Source organism: Sapajus apella, unplaced genomic scaffold (assembly GCF_009761245.1).
Source record: "Sapajus apella isolate SASKATOON/1434 unplaced genomic scaffold, GSC_monkey_1.0 scaffold21, whole genome shotgun sequence".
NCBI classification, from domain to species: domain Eukaryota; kingdom Metazoa; phylum Chordata; class Mammalia; order Primates; family Cebidae; genus Sapajus; species Sapajus apella.
In genome coordinates, this window is record NW_022436961.1 from 4,261,902 (window position 1) to 4,282,530 (window position 20,629).

At 35.7% G+C, this 20,629-nt stretch overlaps 1 protein-coding gene across 7 annotated transcripts in view; it reads right to left on the reverse strand.

Moving 5' to 3' along the window:
• Nucleotides 1-20,219, reverse strand: part of ADAM18 (ADAM metallopeptidase domain 18) — a 107,165-nt gene extending 86,946 nt beyond the window's left edge. For 2 of the 7 annotated variants that reach the window (XM_032288136.1, XM_032288135.1), the window contains exons 1-6: nucleotides 20,150-20,219; nucleotides 19,475-19,551; nucleotides 10,665-10,720; nucleotides 8,409-8,487; nucleotides 7,971-8,047; nucleotides 6,826-7,003 (exon numbers count right to left, since the gene is read on the reverse strand). In XM_032288136.1, coding sequence (XP_032144027.1) covers nucleotides 6,826-7,003; nucleotides 7,971-8,047; nucleotides 8,409-8,487; nucleotides 10,665-10,720; nucleotides 19,475-19,551; nucleotides 20,150-20,204 — 522 coding nt within the window. In that variant the 5' untranslated portion in view covers nucleotides 20,205-20,219. Of the gene's footprint in view, nucleotides 1-6,825; nucleotides 7,004-7,970; nucleotides 8,048-8,408; nucleotides 8,488-10,664; nucleotides 10,721-19,474; nucleotides 19,903-20,149 lie in introns of those variants that run through there. The other 5 variants (XM_032288130.1, XM_032288132.1, XM_032288133.1 and 2 more) reach the window with 4 other exon arrangements.
• Between the last annotated feature and the right edge of the window lie 410 nt (nucleotides 20,220-20,629).

The window sequence follows — 20,629 nt, forward strand, 5'->3', positions numbered from 1 at the left end:
AAGAAAGAGAAAAGAAGGAAGGAGGGAAGGAAGGAAGGAAGGAGAGAGGAAAGAAAAGAAAGAGAGAAAGAAAGAAAGAAAGAGAGAGAGAGAAAGAAGGAAGGAAGGAAGGAAAAAAGAAAGAGAGAGAGGGAAGGAAGGAAGGGAGGGAGGGAGGGAAAGAAAGACCAGCTGTAAATGCATGGTTCTGTTTCTGGACCCTCTATGTTGCTTAATTGCTCTATATGTCTGTTTTAATGCCAATATCATGCTGTTTCAGTTACTATAGCTTTATGGTACATATTGCTCTTTTTTTGCTCAAGATTGCTTTAGATATTTGAGGTGTTTTCTTGTTCCAAATACATTTCAGGATTGGCTTTTTTTCTTTTTCTGTAAAGATTGGTATCAGAATTTTGACAGAAATTGCATCGACTCTCTATGTGTCTTTAAGAAATATGAACATATTAACAATAATAATTATTCCAATTCATAAACATTTCATATTTTCCCATTTACTCTGTCTTCTTCAGTTTCTTCCATCAGTGTTTTATAGTTTTCATTGTGAAGATCTTTAATCTTTTTACAAAAACTTACTAATAGTTATTTTATTTTTTATAGCTATTATAAGTGGGATTTTTAAAAATTCTTTATCAGATATGTTACTACTGGCATATAGAAATACTACTGATTTTTGAATATGGAGCATGTTGCTTTTAATTTTCATGTATTCGTGCAGTTTCCAATGTTTCTCTTGTGACTAATTTCTAGTTTTATCCCATTACAATTAGAAAAAAATATTTGGTATAATTTCAATTTTTAAAAACTTCGTTAAGACTTGTTTTGCATCCCAGAATATAAGTTATCCTGGAGAATGTTCCATATGCGGTTGAGAAACATGTGAATTCTGACGTTGTTGAATCAGATCTCCTCTACATGTCCATTGGTCTCTTTGATCTTAAGTGGAATTAAAATGTAACATTCTTCATTGATTTTAAACCTGCAAGTTTTCCCATCTTCTGAAAGTGAGATGTTGAAATCCCCTATTATTGTATATGTAGCTATCTTTTCTTTTAAATCTATTAATGTTTGATTTATATATTTAGGTGCTACAATATTGGGTGCAAATATATTTGTGATTGTTACATCCTTTTCTTGTACTGACCACTTCGTCATTATATAATGCCCTTATTTGTCTGTTTTTACACTTTTTTCCTTGGAGAATATTTTTATATAAGTATAGCTACTTCTAATTTCTTTTGGTTTTTATTTGCATGGAATATATGCTTTTCATTTACTTTCAGTCTATGTGTATACTTACAGATGAAGTGAGTCTTTGGAGATACCAAATAGTTGGGTCTTTTTTCAGGGTTTCTATTTTTTTTACTTTTTCATTTCCAATTTTTATTTTAGGTTGGGGGGGTACAAGTTCAGGTTTGATAGTAATAATCTGTACATTATTTACATAGGTAATTTGCATTCTGTAGGGATTTAATGTATAGCTTATTTTGCCACCCAGGTAATGAGCATTGTACCCAATAGGTCCCAACCCTACACACTCAAATAAGCCCAATGTCTATTGTTCCCTTCTTTGTGTCTATGTGTACTGATGTTTAGCTCCCACTTATCAGTGAGAACATGTGGTATTTGAGTTATTATTTCTGCATTACTTTGCTTTGAATAATGGCCTCCGAGTCCATTCATGTTGCTACACAGAACATAATGTCAGTATTTTTTGTCTGTGTAGTATTCCATGGTGTATATGTACCAGGTTTTCATTATGCATTTCATCATTGATGGACATCTAGGTTGATTCTATGCCTTTGCTATTGTGAATAATACTATGATAAACATGGTGTACATGTGTTTTTATGGTAGAATGATTTGTATTTTTTGGGCATATATCCAATAATGAATTTGCTGAGTCAAACAGTAGTTCTGTGTTCTCTGAGAAATTTCCAATCGGCTTTCCACAGTGGCTGAACTAATTTGCATTCCCATCAGCAGTGCACAAGTGTTCCCTTTTCTCCACAACCTCATGAGCATGTGGGTTTGTCATAAATGACTCATGATTTTGAAGTATGTTCTTTCAATGCCTAGTTTGTTAAGCATTCTTTACATAACAGGATAGTGAATCTTATTGAAAGTCTTTTCTGCATCTGCTGAAATACTTATGTGGGATTTTGTTAAACAACCTGCTTCTGAATGAGGTTCTGGTGTGTTGTATCTTTGTTTTCATTGGTTTAAAAGAATTTCTTGACTACTGACTTAATTTCATTATTTATCGAAAAGTCACTCCAGAGTAAGTTGCTCAATTTTCATGTGATTGTATGATTTTTATATATCTTCTTGGTGTGAATTTTTATTTTTATTGTACTACGTTCCAAAAAGTGTGGTCTTTATAATTTTTTAAAATTTATTGAAAATTACATTATGGTCAAACATGTGGTTGATTTTAGAGTACATGCCATGTGCACAAAAAAGGAATGAATATTCTGTTGTTCTTGGGGTGTTGTTCTTGGTGTGTTTTGTGGGTGTATGTTAGGTCCATTTGGTCAAATGTTGAGTTTAGGTCCCAAATATTTTTGTTAGTTTTCTGCCTCAGTGTTCTATCTAATGTTGTCAGTGGAATGTTGAAGTCTCCCACTGTTATTGTGCAGTTATCTATATCTCTTTGTAGGTCTCTAAGAACTTGCTTTATGAATCTGGGTGTGCCAATGTTAGGTGAAGATATATTTAGAACAGTTAAGTCTTCTTGTTGAATTGAACCCTTTATCATTATGCAGTGCTGTTTGTCCATTTTGATTGTTGTTGGTTTATAGTTTATTACATCTGAAATTAGAATAGCAACCCCTGGGTGTTGTGTTTTCAGGTTGCTTGGTAGGTTTTTCTCCATCTCTTGCTTTGAGGCTATGGGTGTCATTGCATGTGAAATGGGTCCCTTGAAGAAATTATACTGTTGGCTCTTGCTTCTTCATCCAATCTGTCATGCTGTGTCCTTTTATGTGGGGTGTTTTTCCCCTTTACATTCAAAGTTAATGTTGATATGTGCAGATTTGATCCTGTCATAGTGTTGTTAGCTGGCCCCTAAGCAGATTTGATTGGGTAGTTTCTCTATAGTGTCAATTGTCTACCTACTTATACACATTCTTGTGGTGGCCTGTATGGTCTTTTGTTTCCACGTTTAGCATTCCCCTACGGGCCTCTTGTAAGGCAGATCTGGTGGAACAAATTCTCTCTGCATTTGCTTGTCTGAAAACGATTTTATTTCTTCTTTGCTTATAAAGTTTAATTTTGATGGATATCTAATTCTTGGCTGAAATTTCTTTTCCTTAAGAATGCTGATGGAGGCTCTCAATCTCTTCTGGCTTGTAGGGTTTTGCAGAGAGGTCTACTCTTCACCTAATGAGACTCTCTTTGTAGGAAGCCTGCCCCTTGTCTCTATTTGCAATATTTTTTCTTTCACAATGAGTTTGGAGGATCTGATGTCCATGTGTCTTAGGGATGGTTGTCTTGTATAGCAATATCCTCAAATGTGTTTTCCAAGTTGCTTACTCTCTCTCTTTCACTCTATTTCAGGGATGACAATTAATCACAGGTTTGATCTCCTTACACAATCCCATATTTCTCACAGGTTTTTGCTCATTCTTTTGTATTTTTTTTCTTTGTTTTTGTCTGACTGAATTGATTTTAAGAACCAGTCATGGAGATCTGAAGTTCTTTTTTTACTTTTGTCTATTCTCTGGTTAATACTTCTGATTGTACTATGAAATTCTTCTAGTGATTTTTTTCAGCTCTGTTATATCAGTTTGATTCTTTCTTTAAATGGCTATATCCGCTTTCATCTTTTCATTGCTTAATTGGATTTTTTATATTCCTTGGATTGGGTTTCAACTTTCTCTTAAATCTCGATGACCTTCATTGCCATCCAGATTCTGAATTCTAAGTATGTAATTTCAGCCATTTCAGCTTGGTTAAGAACCATTGCCAGAGATAGGTAGGAAGACATTCTGGCTTTCTGAGTTGACAGAGTTCTTGCGCTAGTTCTTCCTCATCTGCGTGGGCTGATGTTCGTTAAAGTTTTTGTCCTTTGGGTGAGGCTTTTTGCTTTTACATTCTGTGATGCCTTGAGGGCTTGACCATATTTGTTTTGTAAGTTGGGTTCAGTCAACTGACTTTGTTTCTGGATGATTTTTAGGGGGCTCATGCTAAGCTTAGTATTCCTGGCTGCATGCTCTAACCCTGGGGGGCTGAAACCAGGCCCATGGCTTTGTTTTCTGGACCCTCAAGGTTAAACAACTGCTGTGCTTGAGGGGCCAAGGTATTCCCGGTATGCTGGCGGCAACATTCCATTTGGGGATGCTGTTGAAAGTGCTTTGTCTGGGTGATGGCAGCAGGGTCTGCACTCCTGCATGCAGACCAGCAGCAGCTGGCTGGTGGTGTAGCAAGATCTGCATGGATGTGTGTACATGCGGTGGTGGTAGTGGCCTGTTGGGTTCCACGCATGCATGCCTGGCAGCAGCAACAGGGAGACATGGTGGAGTCCACACATCCAGGTGTGTTCCAGCAGTGGTAGCTCTATGGGGTCTGCATGTGCACATGCACTGGCAGGGGTGAGGCTGCAACAAGTTCCATGCACACATACCAGAAAAATAAAGGGGAAAGCCATGCGTGAGTGCGCACCAACGGCGCATGCGTGTTGGCAAGGGCCCATCTGCTAAAGCTCTCCAATGGTTAGGTAGGGTCTGCTAGTGAAGGAGCTATGGCAGCAACAACAGGGAAGCATCCCGGTTGAGCATCTGAGGTTGTGCTGCAAATGGATGTGGCCAAGGGGGGACCCCAGAAGAGTATGTCTGACAGTGGGGTCCACAGATCAGAATGGCCTTGTCCCACAGGCAAGGCAGCCCTATTTTGTACAGGTCCAACAATCGACAAAAACAAACGCCACCTAGAGGAGTGTGGGGGGCCTTGAGGTATGAGTGCTCCTGGCTGTGCTCCACTCCAGGTGTTCCTTAACCAAATTCCCTGGACTCCACACAGGCTGGAGACCTGTGCCTGCCACTTTTCCAAGCAGCTCTCCCTCCCAGATCAAAGTGTCTGTGGGGGTCATGGGGTCTCCTGCAGCTATAATTCTGGAGGTTTCTAGTGACAGTGGACCACTCCTCTAATATATAACTCACCCCTTCCCCAGGAGATGCTGGGAGCCAGGAATGAGTGCTGGTGCTCAACAGCCCTGTATAAGATTCCTGACTTCCTCCCCAATCAACACAGGGTCTATATCCTCCCTCCATCCAGCCTCAATTCTTTCCTTCCAAAGATGTGCTCAGACTGTGTTGGTCTTCTTTGTCTGGTTTTCTGATGGGAGATAACCTTCCTGGCTGTGTCTAGTTGGCCATCTTTGCTCCCCTCCCTCTCATTTTCTTTTCACTAAGTAATCCATGTTATTTCTTTTAGTTGGAGAATATAATTCATTTACACTCAAGGTAATTCTATATGAGTAAAAAGTTGGTATTACCATATTGTTATTTGTTTTCTAGTTGTTTTGTATAAACTTCTTCATTTTTTCATTTCTTGCTATCTTCCTTTGCGGTTAAGTGATTTTTTTTCTCTGTCAAGTATGTTTTGATTTCTTGCTTTCTGCTTTTATTGTGTCTGTTAAAAATTTTTGCTTTGTGGTTATCAAAGCTTACAAAGAACATCTTAAAGCAGATTATTTTGAATTGATACCCAATTAATTGTAGTCACAAAAAAAGGAAAAAGAAAAACTCTATTTTTTATACATTTGGCTCCCATCACAACCTATAGACACTTTTTTCTCCACATGTTGGTTAATGGTTTAATCTGCAATCTCAGTTTTTTGATGTTTTCCATAAAAAGCACTAATGTGCAGTTTGTCCAACCTTTACTCTGCCGTACATGTGGAAGCAATGCTATTTCCAGCTTTCCATATCTCTTATCTGAAGCCAGAAACCTGAAAGGAATACTTTCTTTATTTATCCCAGTAAATACTTTCAGCAATAATGAACTACAAAATAGAGACAAATTTTAAAGTAGCATATAAGTGTAACATCTCTGGGAACCACACAGATAGATGGTTTCATAGCTTCTCGGGATTTTTTTTTCAGGATTCACACAAGCTAATTTAATTTCAAAACACATCAATTTACACACCCAAGAAGTGCTTTGAACTCCAAGTACGGTAAACACAAAGAGATCCATTCATAGACACATGATAAGCACACTGCCATAAGACAAAGGCAAAGAAAGAATCTCAAAAGAAAAAAAGAGAAGCAACTCATTTTGTGTAAGGAATTCTTAGTAAAAGTAATAGAATATTTTTATCAGAAATAAAACAGAGGCCACATGGTGATGGATTGAAATATTCAAAGTGCTGAAAGAAAGAAACTTTCAAGCAAGAATTCTATACCTAGTCTACCAACAAATTAAGAGCATTGAGCAATATGCAAACAGCTGTGTATTTTAGAAAGATATGTTCAAGTAGGATGTAAGATATATATCAAACTATTAAAAGTAATGTTACCAAGGTACTAGAATAATGGTGACTCTGTTCTTTCTGCATTTATAAACTTTTTCAATAGTATCCATATTGTTTTTAAAAATATAAACATTAATGTTACATAATACACCATAAAATATTAAGCTTGAAATATATAACTTTTCAAATATTTTAGATGAAGTTTCAAGGTTTTATTTAAAGGTAGAAAAATATATATAATGTAGTATTTATACTCAATAGCTAATTATATTCCTTTCATGATTTAAAAGAAAACTAGAAAACTACAAAGGCAATTTTCCAGTACATCATAACATCAGAATGATGACAGTCACCTGTGAGTTTAAATGAACTTTGTAGGGCTGGTCTTTCTGCCAAATATGGCTGTAATTTTCTGCTAAACTTGATACATTTGGATCATTATTTTTCATTTGATAAATTATATGTTCAAATCTTGCTGAAAATTCCAATGGTTCAATTCCATAACTAATATTTTCAAACTGAAGAAATCCCCTGAAAATTTAGAAGGCAATAAGGGAATAATTATAAAAATCCCACAAATGTTCCCATCAAAATGATAATCTGAAATGGCGTAAGAAATAAGAAACTATACTAAAGAACACATTTAGAGACCATTTTCTTTTTTCATTTTTTAGGAGGGGACAGTTTATCATTAGTAAAAGCCACCACATCTGGCTTCGTTTTGCTTACATTTTAAAGATCGAAATGCAATTAAGAATATTTCTGAAAGACAATCAAATGAATTAAGGCCAAATTTACCAAAAACCAATATATTTGTTGAGAATTCCAGGAATAACGTTACTGTTCTTACAGAGGTTAGATAAGGGAAAGGACATAAGTAGACTATATAGCTAAAGAGGTTGTTATCTATAAAAACCACATTCAGAGAATGCCAATTTTCTGAGTTGATGTGAATAAATTTCAGAAATCAGGCAATTGAAACCAAAGGAAAGTTAGAGGGAGCATTTTTTTCTCTGCTCTGGATCCTTCTTTTCCTGATAAACTTACCATAAATGAGTCTCCCAGCATCAGTAACAAAAATGACTCATCCTCATCCTTTATTCCTGAGGGATCTTCTTAATTAGCTGTTTTATATCTGGTACTAAGCTGAAAACATACTATATTTTCCTATTGTAATTATATAACTAATTAGTGCCATTTTCCATAACTATTTGAGAAAACAGATACAGAATGCAACAATTACACTGATGGAGATGTTTTAAAGTTTTCTTTCATGAAAATATCCCATTTTTCATGATATCCCTGGATTGATTTCATGGGAATAGGCCCTTAAATCCAAGTATTAACATTAATATAAATAAAATAAATCTGTTATAAAGAAAACTTTCAGCTTTGATTTCCCTTAAACTTCCACGATTTGCGTGTGTTAGTCACTAAGTTTTGTTTTAAAGTGTATCTTAAATTCTCCATCTGTAGATTTCTTATAAGGTGCTATTACCTGAGACCAGAACATATACTGAGTGTCACAAATGAATTTGGAAATTCGGCAGCATATCCTTGGTAATGGCAATGCATCTGAAAAACATTATAGAAAGGCAAGTATACAAATTTGTTGTGAATAAAATATGTATTGTCGAACATTTCAGAAGATATAAAATACTAAAATATTTAATAATAAGATCATGAATCATACAGAATTATTAATGCATATTTTCAAAAAAAAAAAGATATTTGACAATTCTCTTTGCAGCACGTAGGTCTCTGTGAGTGTTCTCTTGTACCTGGGTTTCATCTCTATCACATGCCATTTCTAAGTACAAATTCAATAACATATCAGTAAAGATAAAACATTTGTATTAAACTGTCAACATGAAAAGCATTCTAATGGTAATAAAATATCCACTTCAACAAAAAAACATAAGGTATCTTAGTTTACCATAAAATATGGAGACTCAGCATGCAAAGATCCAGTTTCACTATATGTAAAAACCAAAAAGTTCTGGGGTAAGAATGAGCTAAAAAAAAACAAGAAATAATAAAAAAGTTTGAGTCATAATTTTAATATAAATGTTAAAAAACAAATATCACATACATTTTCTGTAACATGATTTAATCAGCTTTATATAATGGCATGATTTAATTAGAGTTAATTTATGAGGCATAACAGTTGAAATTCATACAACTGGTGAATCAAGGAGTTTAGACTTTCTTAGCATTGGGGCAGTCTCTGAGACTCCCCTGCATCAGATATTTGTGTGTATGGCTGTGTGTGATGACATTCAATAAATGTATTGAGTGCTCACTAGGTGCTGAGATTCAGCAATAAACAAGAAACAAAAAGCCTTAGTCTTTGTGACAGCCAGGAGCACATAGTACTAGCAATTAGATGACAATAGATAAGGCCTAGGGAGGGTGGTTACAAAATATAGATAGGATTGCATGGAAAAACTCTCTGAATAGATGATTAAATACCTGAGGAATAAAACACATGGATTTTCACAGAACTGTTATTCTAGACAGAGTTAATAGAAAATGCAAGGACCCCCAAGCAGAAATATGCTTTATATAAACAAGGAACAACTAGGGAACAATATGACTGAGTGTGAAGTGATGAAGAGAGACTAGGGTAAGAGATGGTGTCACAGAGATGAGAAGCACTGGAGTGTTTGAGCAGATAAAGACAGCGTCAGACCAAATGTTTTAGTAAAATCAGATAGTGCTGTGTTAAGAATAATCTGCAGGACAAACAAGCAGAAGAAACAGGGAGACCACTTAGATGTAAGAAATGATGGTGCTTTGAACTGAAATAGCATCAATGGGGAAGGTCTTATTCTGGATATATTTTGTAGGGTTTTGATATAGATATAGATATATGTTGAATACATGGATTTATAATCCACTGGAAATAGGGGAAAACAAAAGAAAGAAAGATGTCAAGTATGACTCCAACTTTTAAATTTTTTTTTTCATGAAAAACTGATATATTTGCCAATTCCTGACGTTATTGTGAGAAAGACAAATTTGAGAGAAACTCAGAATTCCATCTGGACATGTTACCTATGAGGATTCTAGTATAAACTTGGTTATCAACTAAGTACTCAGATAAATGAATATGGCATTTATAGAAGAGGAATAAGGTAGAAATATTAATTTGGGAACAACTAATACATGGATGATATTTAAAGTCACAAGAATTAAACAACCAGGTGATTGAATATAGCTAGAAAAAAAATGCAGATACAGTACCATGGAGTACTCTGAAATTCAAGAGATAAGAAAGAATCTGCCAAAAATAAAAAAAGATCGAGAAGTAGAGATTAAGACTAAATAAAACACAAGCAGGGCATCAAGAACATGAGGACCACTGATGATTCTATCAGAAAACACTTCTGTGGAGTTGCAGTGGCATGAAAGGTAAACATGAATTAAGTAGGGTAGTCATGAATTAAATGAGAATAATTTCCTCCAGGCTTGCTCAATTACAAAGAAGCAGGAACACAAGGGACAGTTGCTGTAAATACATATGTTTGAAGATGTATAGAAGAGGCTACTTAATTTAATCTTTGTAGAATATTGAGAAAATACAAATCAGGATACAAACGGTAGATTGTTGCTTTGAGTTGTGAGTGAGAACAGAGACTAACTGAAAACACATGAGGGGTCTTATGTGGGGAAAGAATGTTCTAAAACTGATTTATATGTGATGGTGGCAACATTGCATAAAGTCATTAAAATTATTGAATTTTATAATTTAGAGAATTTTATTTGTAAAGTAGGTTCAGTAAACTTGTTAAAAATAGATACATATGTAATCAACACATAATAAAAATTGTGTCACTAGTTGAAGTTTTCACCAATAGTCATTTGATGTGTAACTATATTTGATTTCACCAGATATACTTAATATACAACTTACAGTTTTTCGGTTCAATGGCGTATGTTCAATTGCAGATTATACAAGTATGTAGTTTATTTCATAATTTGAAAATACTAAGCTAAAAATTAAAAGGAAATAGCCCTCTAGATTTGATATTCAAGAAATAATGAATCCTAAATTGGGAAGTCGATTGATAAAGCAAGTCTACATTATATGGCATTCCTGAATTTAAATACTGCACAAAAACTTTAAGGCTGTAAAATCTAAACTTAAAGCTTTCCTTTTTCCTTAATGAAAAAAAAAATCATCTCTTACTTCTTTCTGAGATGTAGAGTGTACAGCTGTCCATCAATTGTAATGATGTAAATAATCTAAAATAAAACAAATCAGTAAAGATTATTAAGGAAATCAGAAATGTATAAAATAAAACAATATTCATCCAAGTTAATAAAAAGGAGTCACTGTTAAAAATGAACATAATCTTTAGAATTTATTATTCTAAATAGTAAGAATTTAGTACCTTAATAAATTCAGGATCAGTGTGACCAATTTAAAGTATGGGGTGACTTTTTAAAATAAAAATGAAAGGAAATTGTGGTATACATACATGATGGAATACTACTCAGCCATAAAAAGAAAGGAATTAATGGCATTTGCAAAATGCATATCATGCAAACATAAATCAAAGGAAAGTAGAAGTTGTTGTATTAGTATTAGAGAATGAGAAGGACATTATATAATGATAAAGGGTATCAATCTAGCAAGACGTAACACTCCTTAGTGGGTATGCCCCAAATGACAGAGCTGTAAAATGTAAGAAGCAAAACCAGACAGAAATGAAAGACTCTCCTCCCCATTGTGTTCTTTTGGTGAACTTGTTGAAAATTTGTTGACTGTATATGTTTGGATTCATTTCTGGGCTCTCTGTTCTGTTCTATTAGTCTCCATGTCTGTTTTGTTGTTGTTGTTGTTGTTATTGTTTTGTTTTGTTTTGTTTTTTAATGACAGTACCATACTGTTTTGAATTTTATGTTTTTTAAATACAATTTTAAATCAGGAAGTATGATGCCTCTAAGTTTTTTCCTCAGTAGTTATTTGGCTACTCAAGGTTATTTTGTGGTTCCATACAAAATTTAGCATTGTATTTTCTATTTCTGTGAAGAATGACACTGGAATTTTGATTGAGATTGCACTGAATCTGCCTACTGCTTGGGTAGTATGAGTATTTTAATAACATTACTCAAGAATAAAAATCAATGGACCCCATAACATAAAAACAAACAACCTATTGCCAATATGGAGAAAGTTTTATCAGTCTGGATAGACAATCAAACCAGCCATAACATTCGCTTAGGCCAAAATTTAATCTGCAGAAAGGCCCTAACTTTCTTCAATTTTATGAAGACTGAGAATGGTAAGAATGCTGAAGAAGAAAAGTGTGAAGCTAACTGAGGTTGGTTCATGAGGTTTAATAAAAGAAGTTATCTCCATAACAAAAATGCAAAGTGATGCAGCAAGTCCTGATGTAGAAGCTGATGTGTAAGATTTAGCAAAGATAATTGATGAAGACTGCTATAATAAACAACAAATTCTCAGTGTAGATGAAACAGCCTTCTACTGGAAGAATATGCCATCTAGGACTCAGCTAGAGACTTTCACAGCTGGAGAGGAAAAATCAATGCACAGCGTTTTAAACATTGTTACTTTAGATTCAAGGGTACCTGTGATTGATTGTTACATGGGAATTGCATGCATGATGTTGGCCTTCTGGTGTACTCATCACCCAAATATTAGGCATTGTACCCAGTAAGTATTGTCCCTCCATCCCCCACTTTGGAGTCCCAGAGTCTATTTTCTTCATCTTTATGTCTAACCATACCATTTACTTAGTTCCTACTTATAAGTGAGAACATGCAATATTTTATTTTTTCACTTCTATGTTATTTCATGTAGGATAATGGCCTCCAGTTCCATCCATGTTGCTACAACAGACATGATTTTATTCTTTTTATGGCTGCATAATATCCCATGGTATATCTTTATCCAGTCAACTGTTTGTGGACATTTAGAATGGTTCCATGTCTTTGTTATTGTGAATAGTGCTGTGTAAGATTTAGCAAAGATAATTGATGAAGACTGCTCTAATAAACAATAAATTCTCAGTGTAGATGAAACAGCCTTCTACTGGAAGAATATGCCATCTAGGACTCAGCTAGAGACTTTTATACCTGGAGAGGAGAAAACAATGCATAGCATTTTAAACATTATTACTTTAGATTCAGGGGAACACGTGCTTGATTATTACATGGGAATTACATGCATGATGTCGGCCTTCTAGTGTACAATAAACATACAAGTGCAAGTGTCTTTTTTATATGATTTACATTCCTTTGGGTAGATACTCATTAGTGAGACTGCTAGGTCAAACATCAAAAAACTAAAAATAGAGCTATCATTCAACTGAATCTTAACGTCTAGTTTTAAAATATAGGCTGACTCTCTTGTTAGTGCCTATTAGAGTTGGTGACTTTAAATTGAAGCCAGTGTTCAGTGACCATTCTGACAATGCCAGGGTCCTTAAGAATTATGCTAAATCTACTATGCTTGTGATGAGAAATGTAACAACAAAGTCTGGATGATAGTATATCTATTTATAACATGGTTTACTAAATATATTAAGCTGACTATTGATACCTACTACTTAGAAAGTTTTCTTTCAAAATATTATTGCTCATTAACAAGGTACCTGGTAATCCAAGAGCTCTAATGGAGACGTGCAAGGGGATTAATGCTGTTTTCCTGCCTGCAAACACAGAACTCATTCTGCCTAGTCAAGGAGTTATTCTGACTTCCAAGCCTTATTACTTAAGAAATACATTTTCTAAGGCTATAGCTGCCATAAATAGTGATTCCTCTGTTGGATATGGGTAAAGTCAATTGAAAATTGTCTGGAAAGAATTCACCATTCTAGATGTCATTAAGACCCTTCATGATTCAAGGAAAGAGGTTAAGATAGTAATATTAACAGGAATTCAGAAAAAGTTAATTACAAACCTCATGAATTACTTTGAGGGATTCAAGACTTTAGTGGAGAAAATAACTGCAGATGTGGTAGAAATGGCAAGAGAAGATACGGTAGAAATGGCAAGAGAGCTAGAATTTAGAAGTGGATCCTGAATATATGACTGAATTTTTGCAATCTCATAATAAAACTTGAATGAATGAGGAGTTAATTCTCATGAATGAGCAAAGAAATTGGTTTCTTTAGATGGAATCTACTCCTGGTAAAGACGCCGTGAATGCTGTTGAAATTACAAAAAAGGGTTTAGGATTTACATAAACTTAGTTGATAAAGCAGTAGCACAGTTGGAAAAGACTGAGTCCAACATTAAAATAAGTTCTACTGAGGGTAAAATGCTATCAAACAGCATTGCATACTACAGAGAAATCTTTCATGAAAGGAATAGTCAATAGATGCAGCAAACTTCATCATTGTCTTATTTTAAGACATTTCCACAGCCACCCAACCTTCACCACCACCCTGATCAGTCAGCAGCCATCAACATCAGGCAAGTCCATCTACCAACAAATGATTATAACTCACTGAAAATTCAGGTGATAGTTACCATTTTATAGTAATAAAGTATTTTAAATTAAGGTATATACATTGTTGTTTTTAGCCATGGCACTGTTGCACACTTAAGCTATAGCACAGTGTAAACATAACTTTGACATGCACTGTGATACCAAAAAGTTTGTGTGACTTACTTTATTTTGGTAGTCTGGAGCCAAACCTACGATATCTCCAAGATATGCCTGTAACTTTCAATTCTGAACAAAAATAAGTAAGGGCATTATAAGTCAAAATAAACAGGAAAATAACCACAGGGAGTCTTGAGAGGGTTTGTGACTTGCTCCAAATGTTCTATTTCCGAACCTAGTGCTAGTTTTGGAGGTGTGTTTACTTTGTGAAAATTCATTGAGATACATATGTTATTTATCAATGTAAAATGTCATTTTAGTTTAAAAAAGAAAACCCAGAAAAAAAGTATTTTGAAAATCAAAGATAAAATGTCCTCTTCCCAAACTACTCGAGCCAAAAAGGAATCATAGTATTCCTTTTAAAATATTGAAAAATGAATAAAAAACTGTAGAATATGACTCAAGGAGTATTTAAAATGAAAGTTTAAAATTTTTAAATGTTACAAAATTAGTAATTAAAAATAATTATGTTATTAAAAATAATAAATATATATACACATACACACAAGTTGGTGTATATATTTATATATATTTATTCATGTGTGTAGTCACTGACATATTTGTGTGTGTGTAAAATATGCATGTCAAGAAAAGTATACATGCACCTTGAGATACATAATATACTCATAGTCATACATAATTTATACATAATATGTAGTTATATATATCTTCTTATATTCTCTATATTAATATCTATAAACAGTCATTTGAAATAGATATTCTGTTTAGATGATTCTTCTCATTCTTACCATGACGATTCATTAAAAAATATATATGGATTTGTTTTGTGCAGACATTTATGATTCCAATGCTTGCTTCTGTGCCTAACATAAATTCATCAAATAAAGAATAAGAAAGCGGGAAGCAGTCAGTAATATTTAAGAGTTGGCTTGGAATTCTGCTGTTGAGAATGAGCACTTTAAAAGGATATCAACATAACACGGGAACACTGTCAGACAATTATGCATCAAGACAAAAGCAAGACTACTTCATAATCATGTGTGAACACAAACTAAATGTAAACCCTTCCCAGCCAAAAAAAAAAAAAAATCAAATATGCCCTATTGGGCTAGCAAGAATGGCTGCTGCTTCTTAGCTAATGACAGATTTAGAAATGTTCTGGTCTTCCTGTGCTCTAGATAAGGCAATTAACTTAAAGAACGCATAAAGAAAATGAGGCATATAAACATATTGGAATACTACTATTTAGCCTTTAAAAAAGACGGAAATCATAGGAAATCATAGTATTATGCCTACTTCCTAACAATATCTAAGCCAGAACAAAGACGTACTTCTTAAAACTTCCCCTAAATTCCCAAAACAGAAGCCAAAATCTTGTAAGTGCTTTAGCGTCCTCCTAAAGAGATGCTCCATGGCTCCCCAAGGAGTATATTCTTCCTCACTGCAATGTGTAATAATCCCCACTTGTTCAATTGCAGGTGTGTTCACAATGGTCTTTGGCAAGGCATTGATAGCAGAATATAAACTCATTCTGAGGTCAGCTCTCCCCAGCTGAAGAGTTGTTTCCCAGTGTTAAACCAATAATGGCACGATGGCTTCCATGTTACACTTAGATAAAACAGAAGGTTTGAAGACTTCTTTATAGTTCCTGTAATGTCCCAAAATTTAAGCCATTGTTTTATGGAATAGAAGAATATATTTTCAAATGATGTATATGACAAGGAGTTAATATCCAAAATGTTATAAGGACCTGCTACAACTCAACAGGCAAAAACAAAACAAATAAGCTGATTAAACAATGGGCAAAGGGCTTGAATAAACTTCTGTCCAAAGAAGACATACAAATGACCATCAGGTATAAGAAACTACTCAATATTGGCTAGGTGTGGTGGCTTATGCCTGTAATCCTAGCACTCTGGGAGGCCGAGGCGGGTGGATCACAAGGTCAGGAGTTTGAGACCAGCCTGGCCAATATGGTGACACTGTGTCTCTACTAAAAATACAAAAATTAGCCAGGCATATTGGCATGTGCCTGTAGCACCAGCTACTTGGGATGCTGAGGCAGAAGAATTGTTTCAACCCAGGAGGTGGAGGTTGCAGTGAGCCAAGATTGTGCTAATGCACTCCACCCTAGGTGACAGAGCGAGACTCTGTCTCAAAAAACAAAAAAAAGAAAAAGAAACTGTATAATATCAAAAAAATGCAGGATCAAAACCACAATGAGATATCACCTCATAGCTATTATAATGGCTTTTATTGAAAAACACACTCACACCCACAAACAAAAGCAGAAGATAACAAGCACTGGCAAGGATGTGGAGAAGTTGGAATCCTTGTACACCATTGGTGGGAATGGAGAATGGTGTAGCCATTATGAAAACCAGTGTGGAAGTTCCAGAAAATTAGAACTAGCACTACCATATGATCCAGCAATGCAACTTCTGGCTACATATCCAAAAAAATTAAAACCATGAACTTGAAGAGATATCTGCAGCCACATGTTAATTACAATATTATTCACAATATTCATTGTTTGGAAGCAACCCAAATGTTCAATGACATGAATGTATAAAGAAAGTGTGGCGTATAAACATATTAGAATACTATTTAGCCTTTTAAAAGAAGGAAATGCTATTTGTGACATGAATGAACCCAAGGGAAACTATGCTATGTTAAATAAGAAAGTCACAGAATGACAAACTCTATATGATTACACTTACTTATATGAGGAATTTAAAATAGTCAAAATAGGTAGATGTGGTAGTTAACGCCTGTAATGCCAGCACTTTGGGAGGCCGAGGCTGGCAGATCATTTGAGGTCAGGAGTTTGAGACCAGCCTGGCCAACATGGTGAAACACCATCTCTAGTGAAAAAAATACAAAATTGGCCAGGTGTGGTGGCATGCACATGTAATCCCAGCTACTCAGGAGGCTGAAGCACAAGAATTGCTTGAGCCCAAGAGGCGGAGGTTGCAGCAAGCCAAGATGACACCACTGCACGCCAGCCTGTGCGTCAGAGAAAAACTCCATCTCAAATAAATAAATAAAATAAAATAGTCAAAATCATAAAAGCAGAGAATAGAATAGTGGTTTCCAGGGGTCTGAGGAAAGAGAGAAATGGGGAACTGTTACTCAATGAACATAAAGTTGCAGTAATAAGAAATGAGTAAGTTCTTCAGATTTGCGGTATACCACAGTACCCATAGTTAATGATACAGCATTGTGCATTTGAAAATATGTTAAGGGGATCAGTCTTACGTTCAGAATTCTTAGTACAAAATATAAAACAAAAATATGCAAGGACATTTTTGAAGGTGATGGATATGTTTAGTACATGGATTGTGATAATGATATCATGGGTGTATGCATATATTTAAACTCATCAAAATGTATATATTAGATATGTGCAATTTTTATATGAATTATAACTCAATAAAGTTTTTAAAACATGAAAAGAAGACCCTATACAACAAAATATAGCTTTAAGAATTCCATATAAATAATACCAAAAGTGGAGACAAGTACTGAATACTGCATGTCTCTTACAGCAAAACTATTTCATCAAGCCCTGCATAGTTGCTATATGCTTCTTGACAAGTAGTAAGAAATTTTTTTTTTTTTTTTTGAGACGGAGTTTTGCTCTTGTTACCCAGGCTGGAGTGCAATGGCGCAATCTCGGCTCACCGCAACCTCCGCCTCCCTGGGTTCAGGCAATTCTCCTGCCTCAGCCTCCTGAGTAGCTGGGACTACAGACACGCGCCACCATGCCCAGCTAATTTTTTTGTAGTTTTAGTAGAGTCGGGGTTTCACCATGTTGACCAGGATGGTCTCGATCTCTTGACCTCGTGATCCACCCGCTTCGGCCTCCCAAAGTGCTGGGATTACAGGCTTGAGCCACCACAAGTAGTAAGAAATTTAAAGTTCACAGTGATTATGCAATGACAGTGTACAACTGTAGTAAATCAGGAAAAAAACAGAATACACACACACACACACACACACACACACACACACACACACACAGTTTTTTTAAAGAAATGAAGTCTCACTCTGTCACCCAGGCTGGAGTACAGCGACACAATCACAGCTGACTGCAGCCTACAAAACCTGGGCTCAAGGGATACTCCTGCCTCAGCCTCCAGAACAGCTGGGACTACAGGCACACACCACCACACCCAGTTATTTTTGTAGAGATGGGGTCTCACCAACTTGCCCAAGCCAGCCTCAAGCAAACTCCTGGGCTCAAGCTGTCCTCCCACCTTGGGATTTCAAAGTGTTGGGATGGGATTACAGCCATGAGCCACTGTGCCCAGCAGAAAATAACTTATGCAAATTATTTTTCAACAGAAAGCAGCTTACTGTAGTGGAATTGGAGTTATAAATTAAAGACTGTACATGCTGACACACATTTTATGCCATTAATATTTTTTAATCCTCTGTCTTTTCAAAAGAATATATGTAACTAACATACTACTTCAGAAGGATAATGTGATAATTAATAAGATTTATATATGAAAATCCTTTCCAACTTCTCTAAGGAAAGTATTTATTTTATTGTGATTCACAAACACAATTCAACAAATATTTTATTTGTTATAATTGTTACTAGTAAAACGACCATGGTCGCAATACTGTGTGCCAAAACAGAATTAATCGATTAATTTTTTCCTTACTCATAATTTTAAAATCACTCCTTCAACCTGAAAACATTTTCAGAGTTGACCTATATTGTGCCCATTTTGCCTGCATAGAAATATAAATCCCTATATTGTGACTTCCAGTTTGTAAAATAAAACATTTTAACGATGTCAATTTTAGCTATTTTAATCAAGAAAATATACAAGACTAAATGCTTTCAATGTAATCACTTTTTAATCTAGCAGGTAATTTTCCTACTTCTTTTTCCGGTTAATATCGATTTATTGTAATATTTTTCAGCATAATAGAGCAATGTGATATTTTTATTTTTTCTTTGTTTTTTATTTAAATTTCTTTGTAAGTTGCATGCCATTATGATTGATGATTGCAGGTCATATTTTGCATGTCTAAATTTTTCTTATGACCAATTTCTAAGTCATTTAGTGGACAATAAAAAATGTGTTAATTTGTTGGCTAAACCATGATCATGCATGTTTTATATTGATTTTTTTTCTTACCAGTTTGCTGAATATTTCTTGGAAATTGTGAGCAAGTAGTATGTTAAGAAGAGATAAAGAGAAGATACAGGGAATAAGCAGCAGAAATGAAGGAACTGGAGGATCAAAACATGGCAGAAGACAAAACAGCACAAGCAAAATATTATGATTTGGGAGCGAATACAAATTAGTATGATCTGACTTAAAATGAGGGTAAATAAAAATAGCCATAAATCTTTTAGAGAATGAATATTCTTCATCATTTACCTTCCTCTCTGCAACTTCACTCTCATTTGACATCATCTTGCGTGGAACTGTGACATGCAGAAATATTCCTTCAGAACCTGCTGTAAGAAAATGTGTTTGTTTTCCTCTTTGTTTTGCATCAACCGTCATCTCAGCCAAGTATGGGTTCTTACCCCTGATTGCATGACGGCGTCTAAAATTTTCAGTAAACGTTTTTGCATGTGCTCACACTCTTTCTAGTCCATAGATTTCACTACATACTCAATAGCACATTGAAAATGGCTAGGACACAAAAAAAACAACAACAAAAAAATTAAGCATTGCAGTTCTACATGGCCGTCCGGTTCCCTTTTAGAACTGCTGCTAGACTTCCTTCCATCAGGACTCTGAGGAGTTGGTGAAGGCAGTTAGTACTCTACCACCTCCATCCTCCTTCACCGGGTGGGAAGATCCGGGAGACGCTCTGCCTGTGCGCCACCGAGACCATGGGCCCTGGTGCAGACGCGAACACCTCCTCTGCTAAAGTTTTTGGTTCCGCTGGCCTGGTGTGGGAAGGGGTGCCTGACACACCGGAAATACCGGCATGGGATCCCCAGAAGGGAATGGGAGAGGTTCCCAGAATGACAGGAAACTGTTCTTGGTAAGAGCCCAGCCCAGCTCTAAAGCAGAAGAAAGGGGAGGATCCCATGGTCTCACCTAGGTGGGCTTGCAGCCCCCCAAGCTCAGTTAGGAGGGTAAGGAGAAGGAACATGGCTCGGCCGGAGCGCGGGAAGCACAGCTGAGGACAGAGACCGTTGGGCAGCGCTGAGCTCGCGGGCAGGCTCTCGGCCAGCGGGCACCTGGGCCATGGGAGGACCCTGCGCTGCCCTAAGGCCCTGGGGGTGGAGGAGCTCTGGGGGCTGGGCCACTTCTGCAGGGCAAGGAGAGGAGACGCCAGATGCAAGCATGGGTATTTGCACAAAACTTGTTGCAGAGAAGTTTACATTATTTAAACCCCTCAGTAGTTACATTGGGGTCAATAAGCCTGATTTTCCTTTTTAGCGAGGTTCTTGGTAATTTTGTTTCTCCGTATCACAGTTTTATCGCAGGTTTTATTTACTAAGGTGGCGGAGAAAGAGGAAAAGAGAAATAACAGCTATTATTATTAGCTATTATTATTAGCTATTACTACTAGCA